Source organism: Diorhabda sublineata, chromosome 4 (assembly GCF_026230105.1).
Source record: "Diorhabda sublineata isolate icDioSubl1.1 chromosome 4, icDioSubl1.1, whole genome shotgun sequence".
In the NCBI taxonomy this organism is placed as follows: Eukaryota; Metazoa; Arthropoda; class Insecta; order Coleoptera; family Chrysomelidae; genus Diorhabda; species Diorhabda sublineata.
In genome coordinates, this window is record NC_079477.1 from 28918739 (window position 1) to 28940645 (window position 21907).

At 31.8% G+C, this 21907-nt stretch overlaps 1 protein-coding gene across 1 annotated transcript in view; it reads left to right on the top strand.

Moving 5' to 3' along the window:
* The window catches only part of LOC130442602 (atrial natriuretic peptide-converting enzyme), a 51230-nt gene that overhangs the window by 14934 nt on the left and 14389 nt on the right, over positions 1–21907 (top strand). Inside the window, exons 2-5 of the mRNA XM_056776873.1 lie at positions 9993–10167; positions 10239–10329; positions 18219–18405; positions 20741–20954. Coding sequence (XP_056632851.1) covers positions 10276–10329; positions 18219–18405; positions 20741–20954 — 455 coding nt within the window. The 5' untranslated portion in view covers positions 9993–10167; positions 10239–10275. The remainder of the gene's footprint in view (positions 1–9992; positions 10168–10238; positions 10330–18218; positions 18406–20740; positions 20955–21907) is intronic.

Sequence of the window (21907 nt, forward strand, 5' to 3'; positions counted from 1 at the left end):
ACATAAAAGTAAAAAAAATATTAGTACAAAATAATTGAAATATTGAGCTCAAATTCTTTAGCAATGTTGTTAAAAGAGTTTTGTATAATTGAAAAAATCAGGACGTTGGGTGCGGTCACGGTTTTGAATACATACGAGGCTTCAAAGTTGTTCCAATAATGAAAATCTCTTATGCTCGTACAAAAAATCTCTCAGTCATAAATAATTGAAATATTGAATTCAAATTTTTAAGGAGTGTTTTCAAAAGATCTTTGTATTATGGAAAAGGTTGGGTGCGGTCATGGTTTTGGAAATACGAGGCTTCAAAGTTGTTTAATCATGAAAAATTCTTATGCTCGTTTGTTAAAAAAATCTCTTAATCTGAAACAATTGAAACTCGAGTTCTTTAGAAGGGTTCCCAAAAGATCTTTGTATAATGGAAAAAATCAGGACTTTGGGTACGGTCACGGTTTTAGAATTACGAGGCTTCAAAGTTGCTTCAATAATGAAAAACATATGCTGAAATAATATAGCCCTGATCGATTTTTTCATAAAACTCACTGCTACCAAAAATATTCCGAAAAAAAAAACCAATTTGATCATTGACCTTAAGTAACTTTTTAGCACACGTGGGATCGATGGGAACTTCTGAATATATTCAACGAAATTCATTTCTGTGGAAATTTTTGTTATTTGACAATTAATTCGTGATCAATTTGACCGGAATGATGTTAGATTTGGGCGAAAACAGTTTGGCATCAATGCATTTCTTAGGAACTTTTTTCCAATTTTGGTTACAATTGTGACGAACGTCTGATGTCTAATCGATTATATTTATTTGGATATAGTTTGTCAATCAGTCATCCATCTAATTAATTTGTTTCTAATTCTATTTTTTAAATTTATTTATCGCAACTGAAAAACAAAATAAATTATTGAAAGAATTAAATTAAATTCATTAAATTAATTGTTCATTTTATATTTGAACATACCTTAAGCCAGTTGGGATAATTCATATTTCATGTGGAATATGAGTAAATGAAACTTGAAATATTATTTAATCACGTATGCCCTTTCGTATATGATAAAAATGATCATTATAAACATCTAGTCAATAAATGCTTTCATAACAAAACATTTTTAAAGTACTGCAGCTCTTGAGGAAGTTCGTTGTTCTTCTAAATATGGTCTAACTAATAATAGTGTCCAATATAAATTGCAGAATAAATGCGAGGATCAATCAATATAACAAATTAAGACATGAAAAATAATGTTTACTCCCCGAATAAAATTCTAACACACCGTCAGTCCACGTGGTCTGATCATCTCCACTGTTTACAAATGAAAACATGGAATCGTAAACATAAATGCATTTCTATTGGCCGAAGTTGTCGAAAGGCGTATGTAGACAATTTCTTCGAAATATTCCATCTAGACAGTCTGAGATAAACAGTGGTGTGGCTAGGTGAGATTTATTTATTTCATAAATTTCTTTAAATAGATTTTAGATATACAAACAGAGCAAGTTATTTTAAATATATTTTAATGGTTAAAAAAATAAAATACTCAGTAATCTGATAATGCAATCATAATAATTGCTGAATTAACTAGACTAAATATATTTTCCATTTATTGAATAGTTACTGTGGATCGTTCACAGAACCGAAAAACATGTAAAGAAAAACTGAAATCAGCTGATAAAGCTACTCAAGACTTTATACGTAGGACAATATATAGTTTATATAAGGAGAACAGGGTTGCGATATTAGAAGTAATACAGCAAAAGGTGGTAAATTATTCAGAATAAAATTATACCAGTTTAGAAACATTGCGTCAAGTTTTGTCAGCATTTGGTTTTAAATACAAAAAACTGAATAAACCGATGGCAATAACCGAATAGTTCAATGGTGAAAAGATTATTTGCGTCAGATAAAAGACTACCGAAGTTCTAACAGACGAATGGGGTACCAAAAGAGCTCAGTTCACGTCTGGTACCCTGTTTAAACCAAACTACCTAACAGGCAGGTACATTTTACTCGTCTATTTAAGCTTTATAATTTAATATTCAGTTGCATCAAGTTATCGAGGTATAATAATGATTTTTTTCCAAATTCCACGTAGGAATACAATTGAGTGTATCTGTCTAAATAACGGCATATAATGCCATCCAATTCATAATGATTCGATTGCCTTTTAACGAGTAGTTTCTCGCAAAAGATATACATATTTTTTAAAAGTATTTATAAAAATAATAAATTTATAAAATGAGGTATCTACGCCTACGGTAGATCAAACAAAATCGTCGACAAGGATTTTTATAATCTGCAATTGATATTGGAAGAACTATAGTAATCCCTTCACCGGTATATTCAGTTAACAAAAAATATGTTGAACAGATTAGTCACACTGCACCCCTTGGTCGATAACTGTTTTTTTTCTTAGAATTCAGTTTGATCATTAGTAATTTGAACCTTATTAGTCTCGGCGTCTCGGAAATAAGTTGAAAAAAATAATGAGACAGTTCAATTCGGATTAGATTGAATCTTAAATGTTTGCATTATTATATTTCATCAACAAAGTCACGACGGGTCATTTTAAAAATACACGTATGACTGTCATTTTTTGTTTTTCGCTCTGCTTAACCTTCAGTAACGACCTTGGCGTCTTCGAGTATAGTTTCACTTAGTACAGCAAAGACTATGAAAGTGGGACAAAATTATTGAAGGTACCGTTAGGAGGAAATGATGGATAACATCTTGGCGGTCTTCAATACAGGCCAGGAAGTAGAAATATACTATAATAATATTAATTATTGAGTAAAGACAGATACCTACAATTTAAATTTGATTACAAACATGAATCTGAGTGAGATTTTCACTTTCTTCGTTTCCTATACTTTTTTGGCTCGCTAGTACACTTATAGACGCATATAACTGACCGAATGACTTGGTCTATGCTATTAAAAGGATATTACGTTTAGATTACTTAAATTTGCAATACTCAATATAATTATGGTGGAAGTTTATACTATTTTTCACTGGATTTGTAAGATATCTCCACCAACACTTCCTGTTAACATAAAGTTTATGGAGATCAGAAAGATTCAAATAATTGTTATCAGTTAATCTGTTGTGTTGAATTCTTTCACATCTGTATCTGTATCTGTATTCAAATCAATTGGCTTTCGAAACCAAGCATAGTTCCATTTTCAACAGAAAAGAAGTGCAGCAATAAGTATTGTCATTACTTTTTTAAAGATAAAACAGAATAAAGGTACAAATAAATTTATTTCTAAAAGTATTAGAATCATTTTTCATTATTATTGATACAATTTCACCAATCTAAGACGTAACTGTGATCTACGATAAAAAATGTAATTCTGGATGGATCAAATCTATGACTGACCGACATGTAAGATTAGCATTAACGCAGAAAAGACCCAAGCAAAGTTTCTCAGAAAGAATAAGTGTGGACAGAACGGGAGAAGAAATCAGATGAGTTATTAAGACCAAGGATTGAAGTTTAAGAACAAAGTAGTCTACCGAGTAGACTAGATTTGGAAAGGAAAAGGAGAACGATCTAAATTAGAACTGAAAACCAAGTTCCATGTCATCGAGGCCATTTGCATCCCGATCATTGTGTATGTATGTCTAGCATGAGGATACACTGCTAAACAAACTCAAAGCGTAAAAAAATCATCCCGAGCCAAGTAATGAACGTCGTTTGCTAATAAGAACTTATAAGGGTTGAACTAGAAAAATATTCGAGAGTGTATGGACTCAAAGAAAAGGTTCGAAGAGCTACCTCATCTTTCAGATCATGTAGGTCGAAGCGCAGCAGATATCGTTGCCAGACAAGCAGTGACCAGTGTCTCTTGTAATCAGAACTCATCAGCCCTGCTAAGAGCTGAATTAAAAAAAAGTTCATGGATTCTAGAAGATTCAATGAGCCATCCCACCATACAGATGAGGCAGCTAGAGTATTATACCAGAAAAGATCTCGCCAAGAAGCCATGATCGAGAAAATAGCTAGACATTCAGCAGTAGTTACCAAAAGAAAATAAATAAGTGGGAACACCTATTAAGAGAGAGAGAGAGGGAGTGTGAAATGCTTTATTATCAATAAATTGTAATAATTTGTAGACAAAATCTTGTAAAAACTAAAAAATAAACATAAAATTAACTAAATAAAGATACAAATAAAATAAAATTTGAATATACGGAAGAAAACCACAATGAGTAACAAAATTATAGGTAATAGTAATAGGTAATAATTATTTTTTAACAAAAATTAATCCAGTGTGCAGCATACCTGGAATTAAATATTTTTATTAGAATAGAAGTTGTTTACAGAGTAGAAGGCACTTGCCCTCAAATTATTGTGGAATGCGGAAATGATAATAACGATTTGAATTCAATAGGCAAGTGATTGTGCATTTTTTGCATTGTAAAATATTGAGCCTGCATAATAGGTCAAATATACACCCACCAGAGCTTCTAAACAGAAGATAGAGAGGAGTGTATAGAGGTCACTACTCTGAGGACCTCCATTGAACCTATACAGTGATCAACGATTTTGGGAAATTTTTAATTCTTTGAGAGATTCATTATGAAACATACGGGTTCGCTCAAATGTGTACAAGAAGCAATTTCTAGATATTTTCATTTTGATGGGAAAAATAAAAGGTTAAACATTTCTGTTGTGTGTTGATAGACTTTCTGAATAACTAATTACTCAATTTTAATTATCTTTTCAAGATCAAGAACAGACAAATACATAAATTTTATTAATGTCTACATAGTTTATCACGTGTCAATACATTCAGGCCTGTAATTACAAATTCCATTGTCCATGCGTAGCTACTTAATGTGCTAGAGTTAAGTGGTGTTAATGGGTTCTACTGACCTACACTGTATTGATGAAAGTAGTGTTATTTATCAAGAAATTATGTTTATGGTAACAGTCCCGTTGTTATTAAATATACAAGAAAAATACGGAACGAATGGAAATTTAAATTTTGTTATTGATTTTTAGACGTGATTTATCGAATTGGCTCAAAAAATCATTAATCATCGATTTTTTTTCAATTAAATTAATTAAACCCAAGCTTCAAGCTGTTCATTAAAATTATTTTCGAGAATTTATTCACTAAATATATTCTAGATTCCAATCTACCCTATTTTCGTTTCCGCTCCGCTACCGTAAATGTACATTATCACCCTTACGAAATTATGCTTTTTTTTTGGGCCTTATATTAGTTTTTTATTTCCAAAATGGATCTGTTGTATTTTCCCCTTGAAATGACGCATAACTGCGTGTTCTAGATTCGTTGGGCACACTAACAACTACCCTTTTTATACAAAATGGTGCAATGAAGATGACGAAATGAATTAATTTACAGATTAGTCCCCATCACCTTATACTGACATAATAATTTCCTATTTAAAATTAGACAACATTGCACGAATATAACCTCTTGTGTTAGGAACCATTAAGATCTGTTAATTATCTAGTTAAGTGATACAAAGTGTGCCTTCTTTTACCGCGCATTAATGTATCGTAATCGATTACTCATAAATCTACCTTATTTCAATTTATTATTGTATTCGTTAAGATTTATTATATACTGATCAGTCCCAATGGAAAACAACGTCATAGTTAAGCGATTTCAAGTGTCCCTTAGACACTTAAAGTTCCGTTAATGTATCAAATTACTTATTTTTAACATGGTAGTCGGATTATTGAAACCAGTTTAATTAATTATTTTCTTGGATAATAAATAGATTTTCACAAAGAATATGGTCAATCATCATTGGTTAGCCCGTAGATACGTTATCTGGGGTCCTTATGATCATATTACATAATATTTTTTCGATATGTGTGGTTTTTGAAGGCCAATTTTTTCAAATTTAATACATACATAAATTAAAATCAATAATAAATCTAGAAAAAACCAAAAAAGGAATATTTTTGATTCACCAAAAATTAAACGCTGAAAAATGTGTTTATTGGAAATATAGTTTAATAACTTAAAGAACATCAAATTTCCTACAATTTTGATAGTGTAAATTTATTATAGAATTCAAGAATATAATTAGTAGTCAACATATTTTCAATGAGGGATATAAAACTCCGTGTGCGAAAAATTCATTTTTGTATTAACTTTCCTGGTAGTGTGTTCAGTTTAGTTCTAGTTTAACGCTTTATTCTATGAATTTTAGTTTACTCTCCTATCTATTTGACTCAAAACTCAATAGCGAAAGAGATGTTTCCACAATACCTGCTGGCACATTTCTACCAACTTCCAACTTCTCGAAAAAAAGTGAAGATTAGCACATATACGGCAAGTTGTATTAATTTGTACGTTTGAACAAGAGTGGTGGACAGGACGGCGGCCGGCGCGGCAACAGCAAGTCTCTACGCGTTGTACTGAATATGGAATATGCAATTTTTTACAAGTATTTGTCGTTAAGATTCTTAAAATAATATCCGCCTATATTGAGAAGAGAATTGAAGCTAAAATTTTAGTTCTCCACTATCAAAATCAAATAAATTTTTATGGACCACCGCTTACAATTGTGGACCTCCATTTTAACCCCCGTCGAGTCTTCCGTGGACCCTTGGACCACTTTGGAAATTATGGCCTTAGATAGTTACTCACTTTTCAAAAAATTGGTTCCAGTAAGATCCACAAAGTTGTAAAAAATTTCTGCTCAAATTTCCCACAAACGTCCTACAAACTTTTGTCTTTTATTTTTAAATTTAGACAGTTACATCGTTTGAATTTTCCCAAAATACTCTAAATGTTATGAAAATTGTTGTAGAAAAAACAGTTATTCAATCAATTTACTAAACACGTATTGCAACTTGTATCATTCACACGATACAAATATTTCAACATGTTTCACAAACAGTTGTTTCCGTTATATAAGTTTGTTCACATTATATTATGTTAATTCATATTTCGGGCTAATTTAAATACATTATACCTAATAATTACATTTTTTATTCACGTCAGATAGAAGACTCCACATTATTTTTAATATTTGTTTGTATAATTTTCCAACCAGATATTATTGTATTAATATTTTTAGTTCGTGTGTTATTTAAAAATTATAAAGTAAAATTAATCCTAAGCATCTGATATCGGGGTATATCCGCAAAGTAAGCTCTGATCGGATATGTAAAACAAAAACGAAATTTTGTAGGCATTTGCCATAGTGTGGAACAAGTTTTTTAGGCCTCCTTCATAGAAGCGTGTGCTTTCAACCATGTGGTAACATGTTCTTTCGGCTCGTCGTCATGGCTGAAGCTTCGACCACCAAGGAAAGATTTTAGCTGTGAGAAGAGATGAAAGTCACAAGAAACGAGGACTCGGCTGTACGGAGGATGCTCAAATAGGTCCCAGACAAATTCCTTTAGGAGTTTTTTTGTCACGTTCGCAGTGTGAGGTCGGGCATTATCTTGGAAAAAAAACAAAACTCTTGATATTAATGATAGGAGCTTGTTCTGTATTGCGTGGTGCAATTTCTCAATGGTTTCTCTGTAAATATGCGCATTAATTGTTTGCCGATAGCCAAACGCCTTTTCAATCCCAAAAAAGATGCACAAGTGGTTTCGAGTCTCATTGTAACGTGTCAAAAACTCATGACCGTGATCGTGAGATTTGTGGAAATTTCATATCAATATCACTTATTGTTAACTTAAGGTTTTGTTTAAGCTTCTCTTCAATTGCGTGAACCAGTTTATCAGTAAGCAAAGACGGGCGTCCACATCGTTCTTCATTGTGCATTGGATCACGTCCATTCTAATCATTGAATCACTTATATAATGTCATCCGTGAACCTAGTGAATTTTCCAATAAAATTCTCTTGGTTAAATTTTTTCCGAAAACGCATTCCAGAGCTGATATCACAAGCGGTGACAAGTTCAATAAAGGCTGTCATCATAAAGATGTACCACGAATAACATGTGAGCAGCAGCGATCTGAAAATGGCGTTAATTCCTTCTGCTTGAGTCATGCTAGAAAGTGCGATCACAGCACTGCCGATGATAGAAATGGAAACGGAATTTACATTTTGATACACCTCGTATATTAACTGTCAAATCTAAAAGGTTTGATATTATGGCTAGTTATTTGGTATTAAGCTTTGAAAGTATATATTTGTGCAACAAAAATTATTCATTACTACATGGAATATTTAGTGCCTATTGTTGTATTATTGATTATTATTGCTAAAATGAGCTTTTTTCAATCAAATTAGAATATTACTGATAAAAACATATTTATTTTATGTACGAAGTTGTTACCAGAAGTACTTGGCCAAACAAAGAAAATACAAAGAAAAATTTTGGAAAAATTTATTCATTTCGACCATTTTAATAACGGATGTGTCAGCTAGTGCATTTTTTTGATGAAACAACAATTTTTTCTTTGCCAAATGCGCCCATTTTTCTTCGCTCAAACGTTGCAATAAGTTGGCAAAATACTCGACGTTTGATATTTTTTTCCTTTTTCAAGATAGTCAATGAAAATTATCCCACGCACATCCTAAAAAACCGACGTCGTGACCTTGCCTGCAGATGGAACGGTATTTGCCTTCTTTGAAGTCGGTTCTCCATATTCCGTTCATTGTTTTGTTGTTCTTTTATTTCGGATGAGAAGTGATGGACCCGTGTTTCAGGGCTTTATTTTTGTGAAAAATTGCCAAAAACTTGATGGATACATCGCTGTTTTTGTTCCATTGTGAGCAAATGCGGCACCCATCTTGGTACAGCTTTCCCATGTCCAAATTTTCAGTTAATATGTGATGTATCCCACTTTTGAAGTGCCTTCTATATCTGCTAGCTCGGGCACTTTCAGTCGATGATCACCCTGTACCGCTCAGTGGATTTTCTTCAATATTTCTGGAGTCGTCACCTCATTTGGTCGATCACTGCGATGCTGGTCTTCGTAGGTCGTTTAAACTCTGCTATCGAATATTTCACTCTTGATAACGAAGAAATAGTCTTACCCAGAGTAGAATCTAGTTCAGCTTTCATATTGGTTGGACTAAAGCCTTTCAAATAAAACTATTTTATTACATGACAAATTTTTTCGAGTTCACTGAAAACGTTCACTATTGATGGCTGCCAACCTAATACTAAACAACGTGGCGTCTTCAAACTTGAAACATATTCTGTGTAGATTGTGTACTTTCTAATACGATGATATTTTTCAAGTAACTACGGCCATCTCTAACTAAAGCCGGGTACTTTTGGGACCATCTTCGTAAGTGTTTTAAGTTTCAAGAGGATTTGAGGTGTTTGATTATCATAAAATGCAATTCAAAATTGTGACGCGAGATTGTAGATTAACTCTAGGAAAACTAGAAAAAGTAATGTAAAATATTTGGATGAAATAATTCTTGACACTTTATTCAAAATGTACTAAAAATATTATTAGCGCCAATTTTTTTCTTGCAAATTATCGTTCTTTACTTTGTCATCAACAATATCTATTATTCAAATAATTTCTAAAAACCAGTTGTATCAAGATTCAGTCAGATTTATTGTTTAGTGTATAGTAAATAGAGTGAATTTTTCAAAAATTGTTTTTAGATGACCGCGACTACATTAACTCGACCATTTTCATAGTTTTCGAAAAGTTCTTTAATCTACTGATTCGAACGGTAGAGTGCGTGGCACCTTTTACCTATTTAGTGATTTTGATCTTGTGTGTATTTAGGTATTCATTTTAAATGGAATTTAGATTTCAATATATCATATTAATCACAGATTGAATAATTGCCTCTACCTAACAATTGTCGTAATTTTTCAAATCAACGGCAATGATCATAAAATTTTCAAAATACTGGTCGCTTTGAATATGCAATGATAAGAACATTGAAATCAGTTTATTTTGAATGAAATTTATCATAATTTTCATGCCACCACTTATTAAAAACAATAAAAATTCATGACCAATGTTTTATGTTTTTATTTGATGATCATATGATCATGTTTTTTTTCAGGTGAAAGTTTGTAGAGAGAAAACCGTTGACGACGATACACTTATAATTTTCACGCAACATCCATTAATTCTTCAATAAATAAGAAAACAACGATAATCTAGAGCTAGACTAAATTGAAGTGACTAATACACCGTGTAGAGTAAACATAACTGTTAATTGTTGACGACCTATCTACGTGAGTTTTGATTTAATTTATACGGTTTTATGTTGAATGGTGAAAAATTTGTGTTCGCGGTTGTGTTTTAGTAAAAGATGAAATATTCTTGAGGAATACTTTCGAAAAATGACGGTTTCCATGGAGAGAAAAGGACACAGGAAGAGCTCTTGGGACTCGAAGGTAAATATATATATATATATTATATATTTGTTTAATATCTATAGCTGTAGTATTTTACTATTTTATTATTACTACAATTTGACCAACACCACACACTTTACAAATCCATTGTGGAATAAACCTTCAACGTACTAAAAATACAGATTTACGTGGAAGAATAGATCGAAATTGAAAGGCGTAAGCTTCGGTGATTGAGGTATGCCGAATTTGGTTAGAAACCTCTTTCCAGACAATTCACAATGAGCTCTTTTTGAATGTTATTTGTCGTGTCTTTATCAGTGCTTACAGTTTCAGTTTTTGTACAAGTATTGAACCGACGGTTAGAATTATATTACCGATTTTTTCATCTTGTTATCCATTTTTCACGTGGAGGGGCGACCTGGACGGAAGCAAATAATTTAGAATGTCTTCTCAGACCACTTAAAATGACTTAAACCTTTCAAGTACGTTAGAAATCCGCCTTTTCTAAGTTTCAAGTGAAATTTCTCAAAACCTCGTTATATGATACTACATGATATTTTCCACTAGATACAAAAAACAACTCTAATGCAAATGTAGGCTACGGCTATACTGATTATTTAACAATATCGAGATCAACAAATTAGAAGAAGAAGCCTGGAAGGACTGGAAATAAATGCAGGAGAAACAAAATATATGAAAATAGGGGGAAAACCAGAAGAGAGAGCAAACTAATTGAAAACTAACAAATACAATTATGAAACAGTATCGACCTTTAACTATCTAGGAATAAGTTGGGACAAACAACTAGAGAATAGGTAAGAATAAAAAGGGATATCAAGCCTATGAAAGAAACGAAAACATAAACCAAACAAAACAAAATAAAAATATACAAAACCTTAATAAGATTAGTAATCATGTATGCGATGGAAAAGAGAAGAAGAACTTGAAAGAACCGAGAGAAAGATGATGAAAACTATAACAAGTACAAACACAACACAAGAGGGAGAAAGGAGAGTAAAGAAAAACGATGAAATAGAGAAAGAGCTGGATAAAGAAAAGAACAAAGATTCAACTGGGCTGGGCATATAATGAGAAGAAAACTAACTGAAATGACAAAAAGAATAACGTAATCGACCCCATTGTAGCCAAAGAGAAAAGGCAGGTTAGGTTAGGTTAGAAACTCGAAGAAACGAAATAGGGGAGGGCATAAGAGCACTTAATATAGAAAACTGGAGGGCATAATGTCGGAACCGAAAGGAATGGAAAATAATAACGAAAGCAGCCAAAACAAACGATAAACTATAAAGAAAACATAAATAGAAAACGAGGAGTAATCCACATCAAAAAGGGATTTTAAAGCGCTATAACCGATAGCCATAATCCAAAGGATTCAAAGGTTTGATGATGATAATGATGATCGAAAGACGCTGAAGTTTGAAGCAAACGTATTTCATTTGTAGTGCTGTCAGTCTCATGTCTGGTATTATTCTTCTAATACTTTCCATTAATGTTTAAAATATAAATACAAGTTCTTCATTTAATATTATGTAGTGTTGTATTAACAATAATCAAATTAGTTTCAACCCTCTCTTTTACACGCTTTGGGGAATACTTTGTACGAATACCAAAGTGGGAATCACAAGATATGCATACATTTTTCAAAAGGAACAAGAAAAAACCCTAATGTCATTGCAGGATGCTGATTTGTTCACCTTGTCGAGAGGAATTGTGTTCTTAAATAGAAGGATTCACGCTGAAGTTTGAAGCAAGCGCATTTCATCTGTAGTACTGTCAGTCTCAATAATAGCCATATCTTGTAGATGATTCTTCCAATAACTATCATATACTTTTAAAATGTAAACAATTTTTCAATTATTATTGTATAGTTTTGTACTTCAACAATCTCTTATACAAACTTCAGGGAATATTTTGCACGTCACGCTAAAGTGAGAAACACAAGAAATGCAATATAATATCCGTTATTTAATACTCTTCATCATAAATGTCAATATAATTTAAAATAATACTGAATTTTATAAAGTAGTTTCATTGAAGGAATCTTGTTTTGCGGGATTCATTTACATATATACATATGAATATCGGATTATGCCAGCTAGATTATGAGCGTTTTCGTAGTGAGGTCGTTACAAAATTAAATACCAAAGTGTACTATTTCTAATATATTACCAAGCTTTCGAATACCCATGTATTCATTATCAGAGACTGAATCTTCTTTAAAGTATTGCATTAGCTTACATTCCACTCATCCAACGTTGATTACACGATTTTTGGAAGACTTTTTTCGGAATGTCTTTGCTGTCGCTTTCTCTATGTCAAGACTAGTCTGAGAAATTATTCCTTTCGGGCTTTTTAGATCTCCCAAACAAAATTTAATGTTAATACATTGCTCAAGATATACTTTTCAAGACAGACACTGAAAGCACTTACTAAAACTTAAACGGAATCAAATTTCTTTTAACATATGAGGATGTGAGACATATTTGTTAAAATGAATTTAGGTACTAAAATATTGAACAAACTAAGTAACAGTAGAAAGATAAATATCTTCAACTGTGATTTTCATGTCATAATATTTTATTGCAGTAGAATTTTAATAGTAATCTAGCTGGAGACAAAACAAGTCAGTTCTATATAAACTCAGAATAAAGAACATACTTAGAGTTGTTCTGGAGGAAAGAATTACGAAGTTCTTAGGTCATGTAGGTAGAAGTTAGAACGATCTTGAAAAGCTTACTTTGGAAGGAATTATATGAGAAAAATATCCCAAGAAAGGTTGCTTACTATATATACAGGATATTTAATAAACCTAACAGACAAGAGCCCCATCCAAACATTAGTTGTTGTATTGTTCGGTGACACATACGCTACAAACCCAACACGTTCTGGAGCGGACGCCATGTTTCGGAGCGCTTTTAATTTGTGCTAGATAACAGTAGCGGAGCTGAAACGTGAGAAAAGTGAATAAAATCTGAGACAGAACAAGACCAGAAGTTTGTTAAATCAACTGTGTTCTGTGATCAAACGTTAAGTTGTGGGCTTAGAAGAAAAATGATTGAATTCGGTCAAAGAATGAGAAAAATTTTAATTTAATTTTTAATTTAGTTTTGAATTATAATGTTCAGTTGTATATACATATAAAAGTGAATCGTAACACGCGTTAAGTAATAAAAATAATTTCGTTTGAATAAACTAAACAAAAATCAAACAAAATTCAACCAAAATGAAAAAAAGTACATTTGTGAAAAACTAACAATTTACATAAATGCCAGCGAATGTTCAACACGTTCCCGATTACTACCGTTGATAACTTACTTATTATTATATCTAGTACTTTTTAGGCGGAACAAACTTTTCTAATACTATAACGTAGTTAAAATAGATGAGGTTGTCGAGCCATGTTCACTAAAACCGACTGTGCAGATTTGCAACTTAAATTCCTTCCACTAATTCAAAAACAGAATATAGAGTAAAAACTTTTTTGATTATTTCCGCGTTGTATTGTAATAAAATTAATATATGCCCGATTTGACACCATAACCTAAAAATAATGTAAAATATTATACATTAAAAATGAGATAAAGGTGGGTAAGTTCTGCCTCTTGAACTGTACCTTTAATATGTAAATATTCTTAGTATAAAAGACTCGTCCTTTGTCATTAAATTCACCAATATGTGGGTGATAATGACCCACTTTCACATCCGATGTACGATGTGTAACAAGGACATAACCATTAAAAATAAACAATGTTGTTAACAATGTTACTCATTGAAAAGAAGCCAGCGATTGGTATAGAATAACAATTTGAACAAATATTTATCTGCGTTCAATAGAAAAATTATTGCGCAATTTGTGATAGTAATTTGGAAACTATACTCTGAAATACTTGCAGTGAGTCGAACATTATGCGTTGACGCTTGGATAATATAATTCCATGACTGCCAAATTGGCTTAAAGGACTAACGATAAAACGATTTTGTACGACTACGCTTGATTGTATATTCCTTTGGCTGAGTTCAGTGACTCCAAAAGAATCGAAAATTCCTTAACTATTTTTGTAAAATGGTTGTAGATTCTTTTACAAGAAACCATTTTGCTCCAGAAGAATCAGGAATTGACATCGATTATAAGTCCTAAAAAAATCAGAAAGTAATGCTTCTTTACTTTTTTGATAATTGAAATGAATTAATTGGAATCTATATTTGTAAAATTAAATTCTTGTTTTTAAAACGGCGAAAATTGATATTAGAACTAATGTTCTGTCTTTCCCTTTTACCAGGGAAAATAGTAGCAGTCGCAGTGGTAGGCAGGAGACGTTGGAAAACTGAGCGAAAGAACAAAATATTTATTCTCATTTCTTTCATTTTCAATATATTCGTCTCAAGTTATTCCTATACTTTATATTTTTTGTCGGAGCTAAAGATAAAGTTAATAAATGAGTCACCCGGTGGCCTATGGGTAGGTTGCTCTGATATAGACGAAGATTTGAATAAATTACAAGCTACAGGATCTAGTTATTTACGATCAGATCGATCAGCTAAACAAAGCAAGCTGGAAACCCCTTTCTTAGAAAGAAATGTAGTAACACTAAATATTACATTGTCTCGTCTTTGTTTAAGATGGAAATAATATTGATGCTGAAATTTTGAATAAAAATATATTTATTTTTGAGCGTAATCTCTTTTTAGCTCTATACACTTTTCCCAACGATGCCGATGTTCAATAAGTTCGATACCTTTTTTATAATAAGAATCGCCAAGCTCCTCAAAATAACCAATAAATGACGACAACACCTCTTCATTGTTGGAAAATCTTTGACCACGAAGCCATTTTCTGAAGTTTGGGAAAGAAAAAAATCCTATGGGGGCAAATCTGACGAACAACTGTTTCGTCTTAGCCGAATGCGGCCGGTTTTGTTTGATTTCTTCGCTTAAACGTTGCAACAAGTTCGCATAATACTCGCCGTTTATATTTTTCCCTTTTTCAAGATAGTCAATGAAAATAATCCCGAAAACCGACACAAGACCTTGCCTACAGATGGAACGGTCTTTACCTTGTTTGGAGCAGGTTCTCCTTTTTCAGTCCATTGTTTTGATTGTTCTTCTCGCCCATCCTGCAGTGTCAAGGAGCTGATTTATTTCAACATTGGTATGATACTGAAGAGTAGTTCGAGAAAAATTACAGTACACAGTATTTACAAAGTTAAATCCACGATGTTCATTAGGACACTGGAATAATTGATTGATTTGTGTAGCACAGCCAAATAGTTGAGTACAATTCGACCTGATGGGTTTGAGTGTATGTTTATAAAGGATATATTTTTTGTATAAAGCCACTTTTCACTTGAATAAAAGCTTCCCAGCAAAAGCTTATCATCAATGGTGATACGTAAATACTTTGCCGTCATTCTTAATGGTATTTGATTTATTGATGTTAAGTAAAGTTTATGTATATAGATCTGGTCAGGATAGATGAATTTTTTTTGTTCTGTCCATTGGTCTATTCTATTGATTTATATCTGTAGTTATTCTGCTACTTTGTTGAGTCTATTTGCTACTACTAGTATGGCAGTACCATTTGCAAAGGTAGCTAAAGTATCATTATCTAGTTTAGGTATGTCACTACTGTACAAGAGGTATAGGAGAGGTTCCAATACATTTTCCTTTGACATTTCTGTTTAATTTTCTCAAGATCGGAGTAAATTTCGTGCTGTTTATTTCTGAAACATTTTAAACATGTTATAATAACAGTACCGGAACCGAAATAAATAATTTTATTCGAACTCTTGACTGAAAAGAATTTCTAAAATCGATTTGATATACTTCAGATTAAAAGCCAAATTTATTTCGGGGTTTGCCAGAAAGATTTGGCTAACCCAGGGATAAAACAGTAATTCTGGACTGTATGACGAAATTTAATTATAACTCTATTCGTATTGATTGTTGCTTCTTTTTCCTAGATTAGAATTTTAAAATTATATAATTAAGAACGGAAATTCTTTGCTCGAAAAACTAAAAAAAATATAACATAAATATAAACATTTTTTTCGGATTAGAAAACTTGTAATTGACGGTCACTGCGCAATAAACAAAAAAGGATAAAAAGTATTTTGTTGTATGTTTGATTTGGTCAAAAACGAACGCGAAGTCTGATATTCGAAGTTGATAAAAATTATGGTAGCTTTTTCTAAATTATTATTATTATATAGACGGAACTTAGGTACTGATTAATAATTATATCTTTCTCAAATTTTGAATAAATGTTACAAAATCTTATGACATTGATAGTTTAAAATACTGGCGAATTTAATAATAATTGTTATTCATAGTAAGGTAGAAAAAGGCCAATGCACACACCTAAATTTAATTAATTAAATTGCATTATGCCAATGTGGGCTGTGCACATCTTCAATACTTTGTAGGCTGTTTGTAGCTATTTGTAGCTGTGTGTTTAGTGTAGCAACAATATTTTACAAATATTAAAGACTCGTGTTTTAAAATGTTAATAGTAGCCAACAATGTTTTTAAAAACTGAAGAAAATGAAGATGTAAAAGTAAGTCGATAAAAAATCATATTTGGCACATATAATAAATTAACGAGTTGAAGAACTGTTAATAACGAATTCTGTTCAGAAAGGAATGGCTTGAAAAGATTTTTGAATTATAAATTGAAAAAAAAAGTGAAATGTGCAATATTTTTTAAAATGAGATGCTTTGTTGTTTATGTTAACTCAATTTTTATTAATTATTTTTGCTTCAAATAGATAATAAAATGCGCCTTTTAATTTTTAAATTATTAAAGTACCTTTTTCTGCTAAAAAGTGTTCTTAATTTGCTTCATTGCTAATGATAGATGTCTTTATATCTTTTAAAACAAAGCCGATTAGGAGTTCATATACCAAAATGAACTATTTTTATCCTCAAACACAGTATGCAGAAGACACATACAGATAACCTTAGAAAGGTTAGAAAAGGAAGGAACCCGTATAGACGTTCAATATTTGAGAACCCTATTATGAAATAATAGACAACAAATATCACGATTGATAGTCCCTGTTATTCTAAATTACTGTTTTAAATTCCTCAAAAATATTTCAAGCATGAACAAACTTTGGTGCATGAAACCTTATTCAAAATTGACTTACTTTTTCATATAGTAAATATAGGGTGTTCAATTTAACAAATTCAGTTCAGCTTATGGGACGTCCTGCGTGGCCAAAAATAATTTTAGATGGAAGCCTTAATTGACACGAGGGCTGCTACTTAAGTTTTGAGAAATGACAAAACTGAATTAATTGCTAAATTCAACTAAAGTTGTTCGCGCATGAAGCAATGGTGCACCAGCATTTGTTTGCCAAATGTATTCGAAAAAATCAAGAAAACCAATCGCAGAAGACGTATCATCCTTAATCAAACAATGCGAGCTCTCACACATCAGTTCAAACCAAACGTTTTTGAACAGTCAAAACATCGAATTGATGGATTATCCGCCGTACAGTCCTTGTTTGGTACCCAATTATTTCTTTTTATCCCCGCAGATCAAAAATAATTACGAAGTTAACGTTTTCCTACACATGAAGAAGCAGTTAAATCACATGTTTTGGAGGCACCTAAATCAGAATAGAAAATTGGTTCAAATGCATGCAAAAATGTATTCATCTTAGTGAAGAATATTTTTAAAGATAACAAAGACATATCTAATTATAAATATTTGTTATTATTTGTCAATCTGAAAATTTAAGTATCACTCCTCGTATTTATATGGCTAAACAAAAACTGTCAAAGCATCAAAATAGATGAGATAAAATTCCATAATAAAAAGTATTTGACAATAACAAAATAAATATAAACATATTTATCTTGCGATAATCAATTTTAAATTATATGATTTGTCATTATGTTTATTTCAGACTTCTGTTAGCTCGATTGGATCAGGTTCACGACATTACAGAAGATCTCCCAGTTCAATAATTTCATCAGATTCTGACATTAGGTTCACTAGAAAAAAATTAACTTCCCAATACAGATGCGGATGTTACATCATTGCCATATTTCTGCTATTTCTTCTTCTAGCTGCAGTAGGCGTTTATTTAGGTTGTAAGTATTGTAATGATTCACATAGGTGCTATTTCGTAAGAATTATGATGCACTTTATTGCGTTACATATTAACGGATTTGTGTATTTTGAAATAATGCATACTACTTACTCTCTATCCAAACTAACGAAGGTTGTAATTTGTAAATCTCACGAGTGAGTTGTTTTGATAAAATGTATTTACAATTTTTAATCATTATTGAAACAAACTATAAAGTTACTTTGGAAATGCAAACAATTTACTGAACAGTTGTTCATATATATGGGATGACATTGCCGTAGCACAGCATAATTCTTTGGGCATCTTTGGTGCACGGGAACGGTTAGCGGAAGAGATATTTTCAAGTATACCATTGAAGGATGTGGATTCGAATTATTTAACTTCGTTTTATTTTCATCACTATTGTAATCAATGTCTTTTTGATAATTTTAATGATTTCTCAAATTATAAGGTTTGAGGAATATTTACGCTAAAAATTAATACGTCGCAAGTTACTACTGAATTTATGAACAATCTCAATTGTATCTAGAAGAATATGGTTTATAAAATGTGTCCAAAAAGTTTATCGGTTGTTCGTTTAAAGGCTGCAGTTGAGGGTTCCGTAGAGTCTGCCATTTTGTTTTTGATAGTGTTTATAACGTGTATAGTATCATCTATGCAATGAACCAAGTGTCGAGAGAATTAGAAAATATCCAAAAATACAGAAGAGACTGTCAAAATTCGAAACTCTGGTTGCTCTCGTTCAGCCCGCAATCAGGACAATCGGAGAAGTGTAAGCGACAGTCTGTCAAAATGCGTCTTCATATGCTGCAGCAACAAATTTGGTACATACTTTCATGTAAATGATCAACTTAATAAGCTAAATTATCGATATAGGGTAGAGAAGAAACCGAGATGAAAGCCCTATTATGCCACTGTGTCCTTTAAATGTACGTAATTTCATGAAGATCAACGACCTTAATGTGAATAGTGACTATTATTGTGATATGCTACGAAACTTTTTGAGCCCAGAAGTGCAGGTGCTTCAACGCAAGATCGTTGTACTAACAATATGAGACATCAATTCAAGCAATTGCAGCTGTTAACGATCAACTGGCCTTCTCGGAAGCGCCGACTTTATTCCGCTTGATTATTTTATATCGGAATAATTCAAAAGTTAGGTTTATGATAATATATACAATATCTTAAACAATTATAACTAATTCCACGAAACTATACCGAAAATGATTTAAGTGGAATGTAAATTAGTAGGCTATTGAAATTGCCGTGATACTTGTGATCATGACATTAAATCCTCTTGTTGTAATAGAAAGCAAGCATAACAAAATAATAAGGAGTGTTATGTATTAAAACCCAAGGACATACTGAACTGGAACTGAGTTAAATTTCAGTATAACAGGTGGAATATACTACGAGCCCCGTTTCTGTGCAGTATGTTTTTGTATAATTTACCTATCAACGTAAATGGAATAAAAAATATCATGTATTTCTTATAATATATGATACATTTATTAATTTTCAATCTAGAACTGGAATAATCTCATGAATTACAAAATATCTATTTTAAAAATTAATGAAACCAAATCAAATCGGAACTGTGTTGCATCGCCTTTTCGACTAAAGGTCGAAACCCACTAGCCACGCCATGCCACCGCATGCCATGCCGCGTTGGTTCACGTGGTACATTGTTGTGTACACTTTTCTAGCACGCCACGTGATGATAGGCTCATTTTATTCTATAATTTTATACAGAAAAAAATTTCAATAGCTTTGAGTATGTTATGGAGAGCAGTACTGGATCGTTTAGTGACCTAGAGTTTTTAGAAGAATGTGCTGCTGCGGCTGTGGTTTTGCACAGCAATAGAAAAAGAAGATTTTGGATCCATAAAATCAACCAAAATCGTTAAAAACATGGAACAATTACCTCACTTTATAAGTTTTAAAATTCCCTTAAAAAAGATTGTTTTTTATTTCCCTTATTGCCCTAGTTATTGAATATTACATGCTTATTTAATTATCAGAATCATACCATATTTTTTTCGACATCATTATTATGTACTAACATTTTTTTGTTAATATAATAATATCGTGACACTTTTTTTAAAATTATTATAGTTACCAAATAATACCTTGGACTAAGACACGGCCACTGAAATATTCAATCAAATCTTAGAGATTTTATAAAAACTAGAGATACAATAAAAAAACTAAAATATCATTGCTAGCTTCTAACGTAAAGATAAATATGCAAATCTAAGTAAAAGTGTAAGATTTCTATAGGTTTAGAAAATCTCTTAACTCATTTTTCAATATGAATGAATAATCATTTGTTTTAGATACATTTTTTGTTCCAAAAACTCCAGAAGAACAAGTATTCAGAGCAACATTTCGTGTTGTAAAAGGAGATACTTTTAATACCGATTTAACAGATCCTAGTACAAATAAATTTAAAAATAGATCTCGTGATTATAGAGAAAGACTGAATCTTCTCTTTAGAAGAAGTTCCATTAGGCACGGATATATGGGCACTGAAGTACTAGCTTTAGATGGGTGAGTTCCTTTTTTTCGTTTTCTTTTTGTTTGGAATGTCGCCACCCTCTCTTTCCAGGGGGAATCTGAATCTTCAGATAGAAGCGAGATCATTTAAGTATAATAAAAATACATAATTTGATTATAGGACTGATTGAGTAGGTTTAAAGAATGTATGAGTTTATCAACGCAATTATCATTTCAGCCCTATAATACCCACTGGACGTAAGCGCCTCAACAATAGCTGCTGTATCTGTGTTGGAGCCATATCTTTACAAATATAATTTCGTGCATCTTTCTTCTATATTATATACATTAGCAGCCCTTTTTTACATAAGGGTTGCATCTGGATTGGAGTCAATCATTATCATGTTAGGTTTAGTTCTTTGGGTATCTTTTATTTCACAACTTTTGGGGCATTAAGTTAATAATTTCAGTGTTCTATTTGAAACTTAAGAGCTGAATTATGTTTGACAAGCGAGGAAGTTTTACTCTGGCTACTTGAAAACAATAAAAAATTGTGTTTTCAAATTCAATAAAATTAGAAAAGAGAGAAATGAATATTACAAAGTACGAGGATCATGTTTAAAGTAGGAATCATTTGGAATTGAGTGGAAGATAATTTAGATATGAGCTTGAGCTGTATTACAAATTAAAATTTGAAATTTTTTATATTTTGAAACGTTGTCATCAGTAACATTCGTATATTTGTCAAGTTTTGACACCAACTTTTCGATCGCATCATCAAAGAACAATTCATAACAATTTGTTTATTTACTAATTACACCAGATTTGTTCAAACTTTTTTTTTTGGTAGACCATTTTCACAATATTGGTGGTTTAGATGTAGCGTCTACAGTAACACTAATTCCCATCGAATCTGCCTTGATTCCCCGAAAGTTCATTTAGAAATCACTGCAATACACTTTCACCGTAAACATATCACTTTCAGACAAATTTTGTATCATTTATGA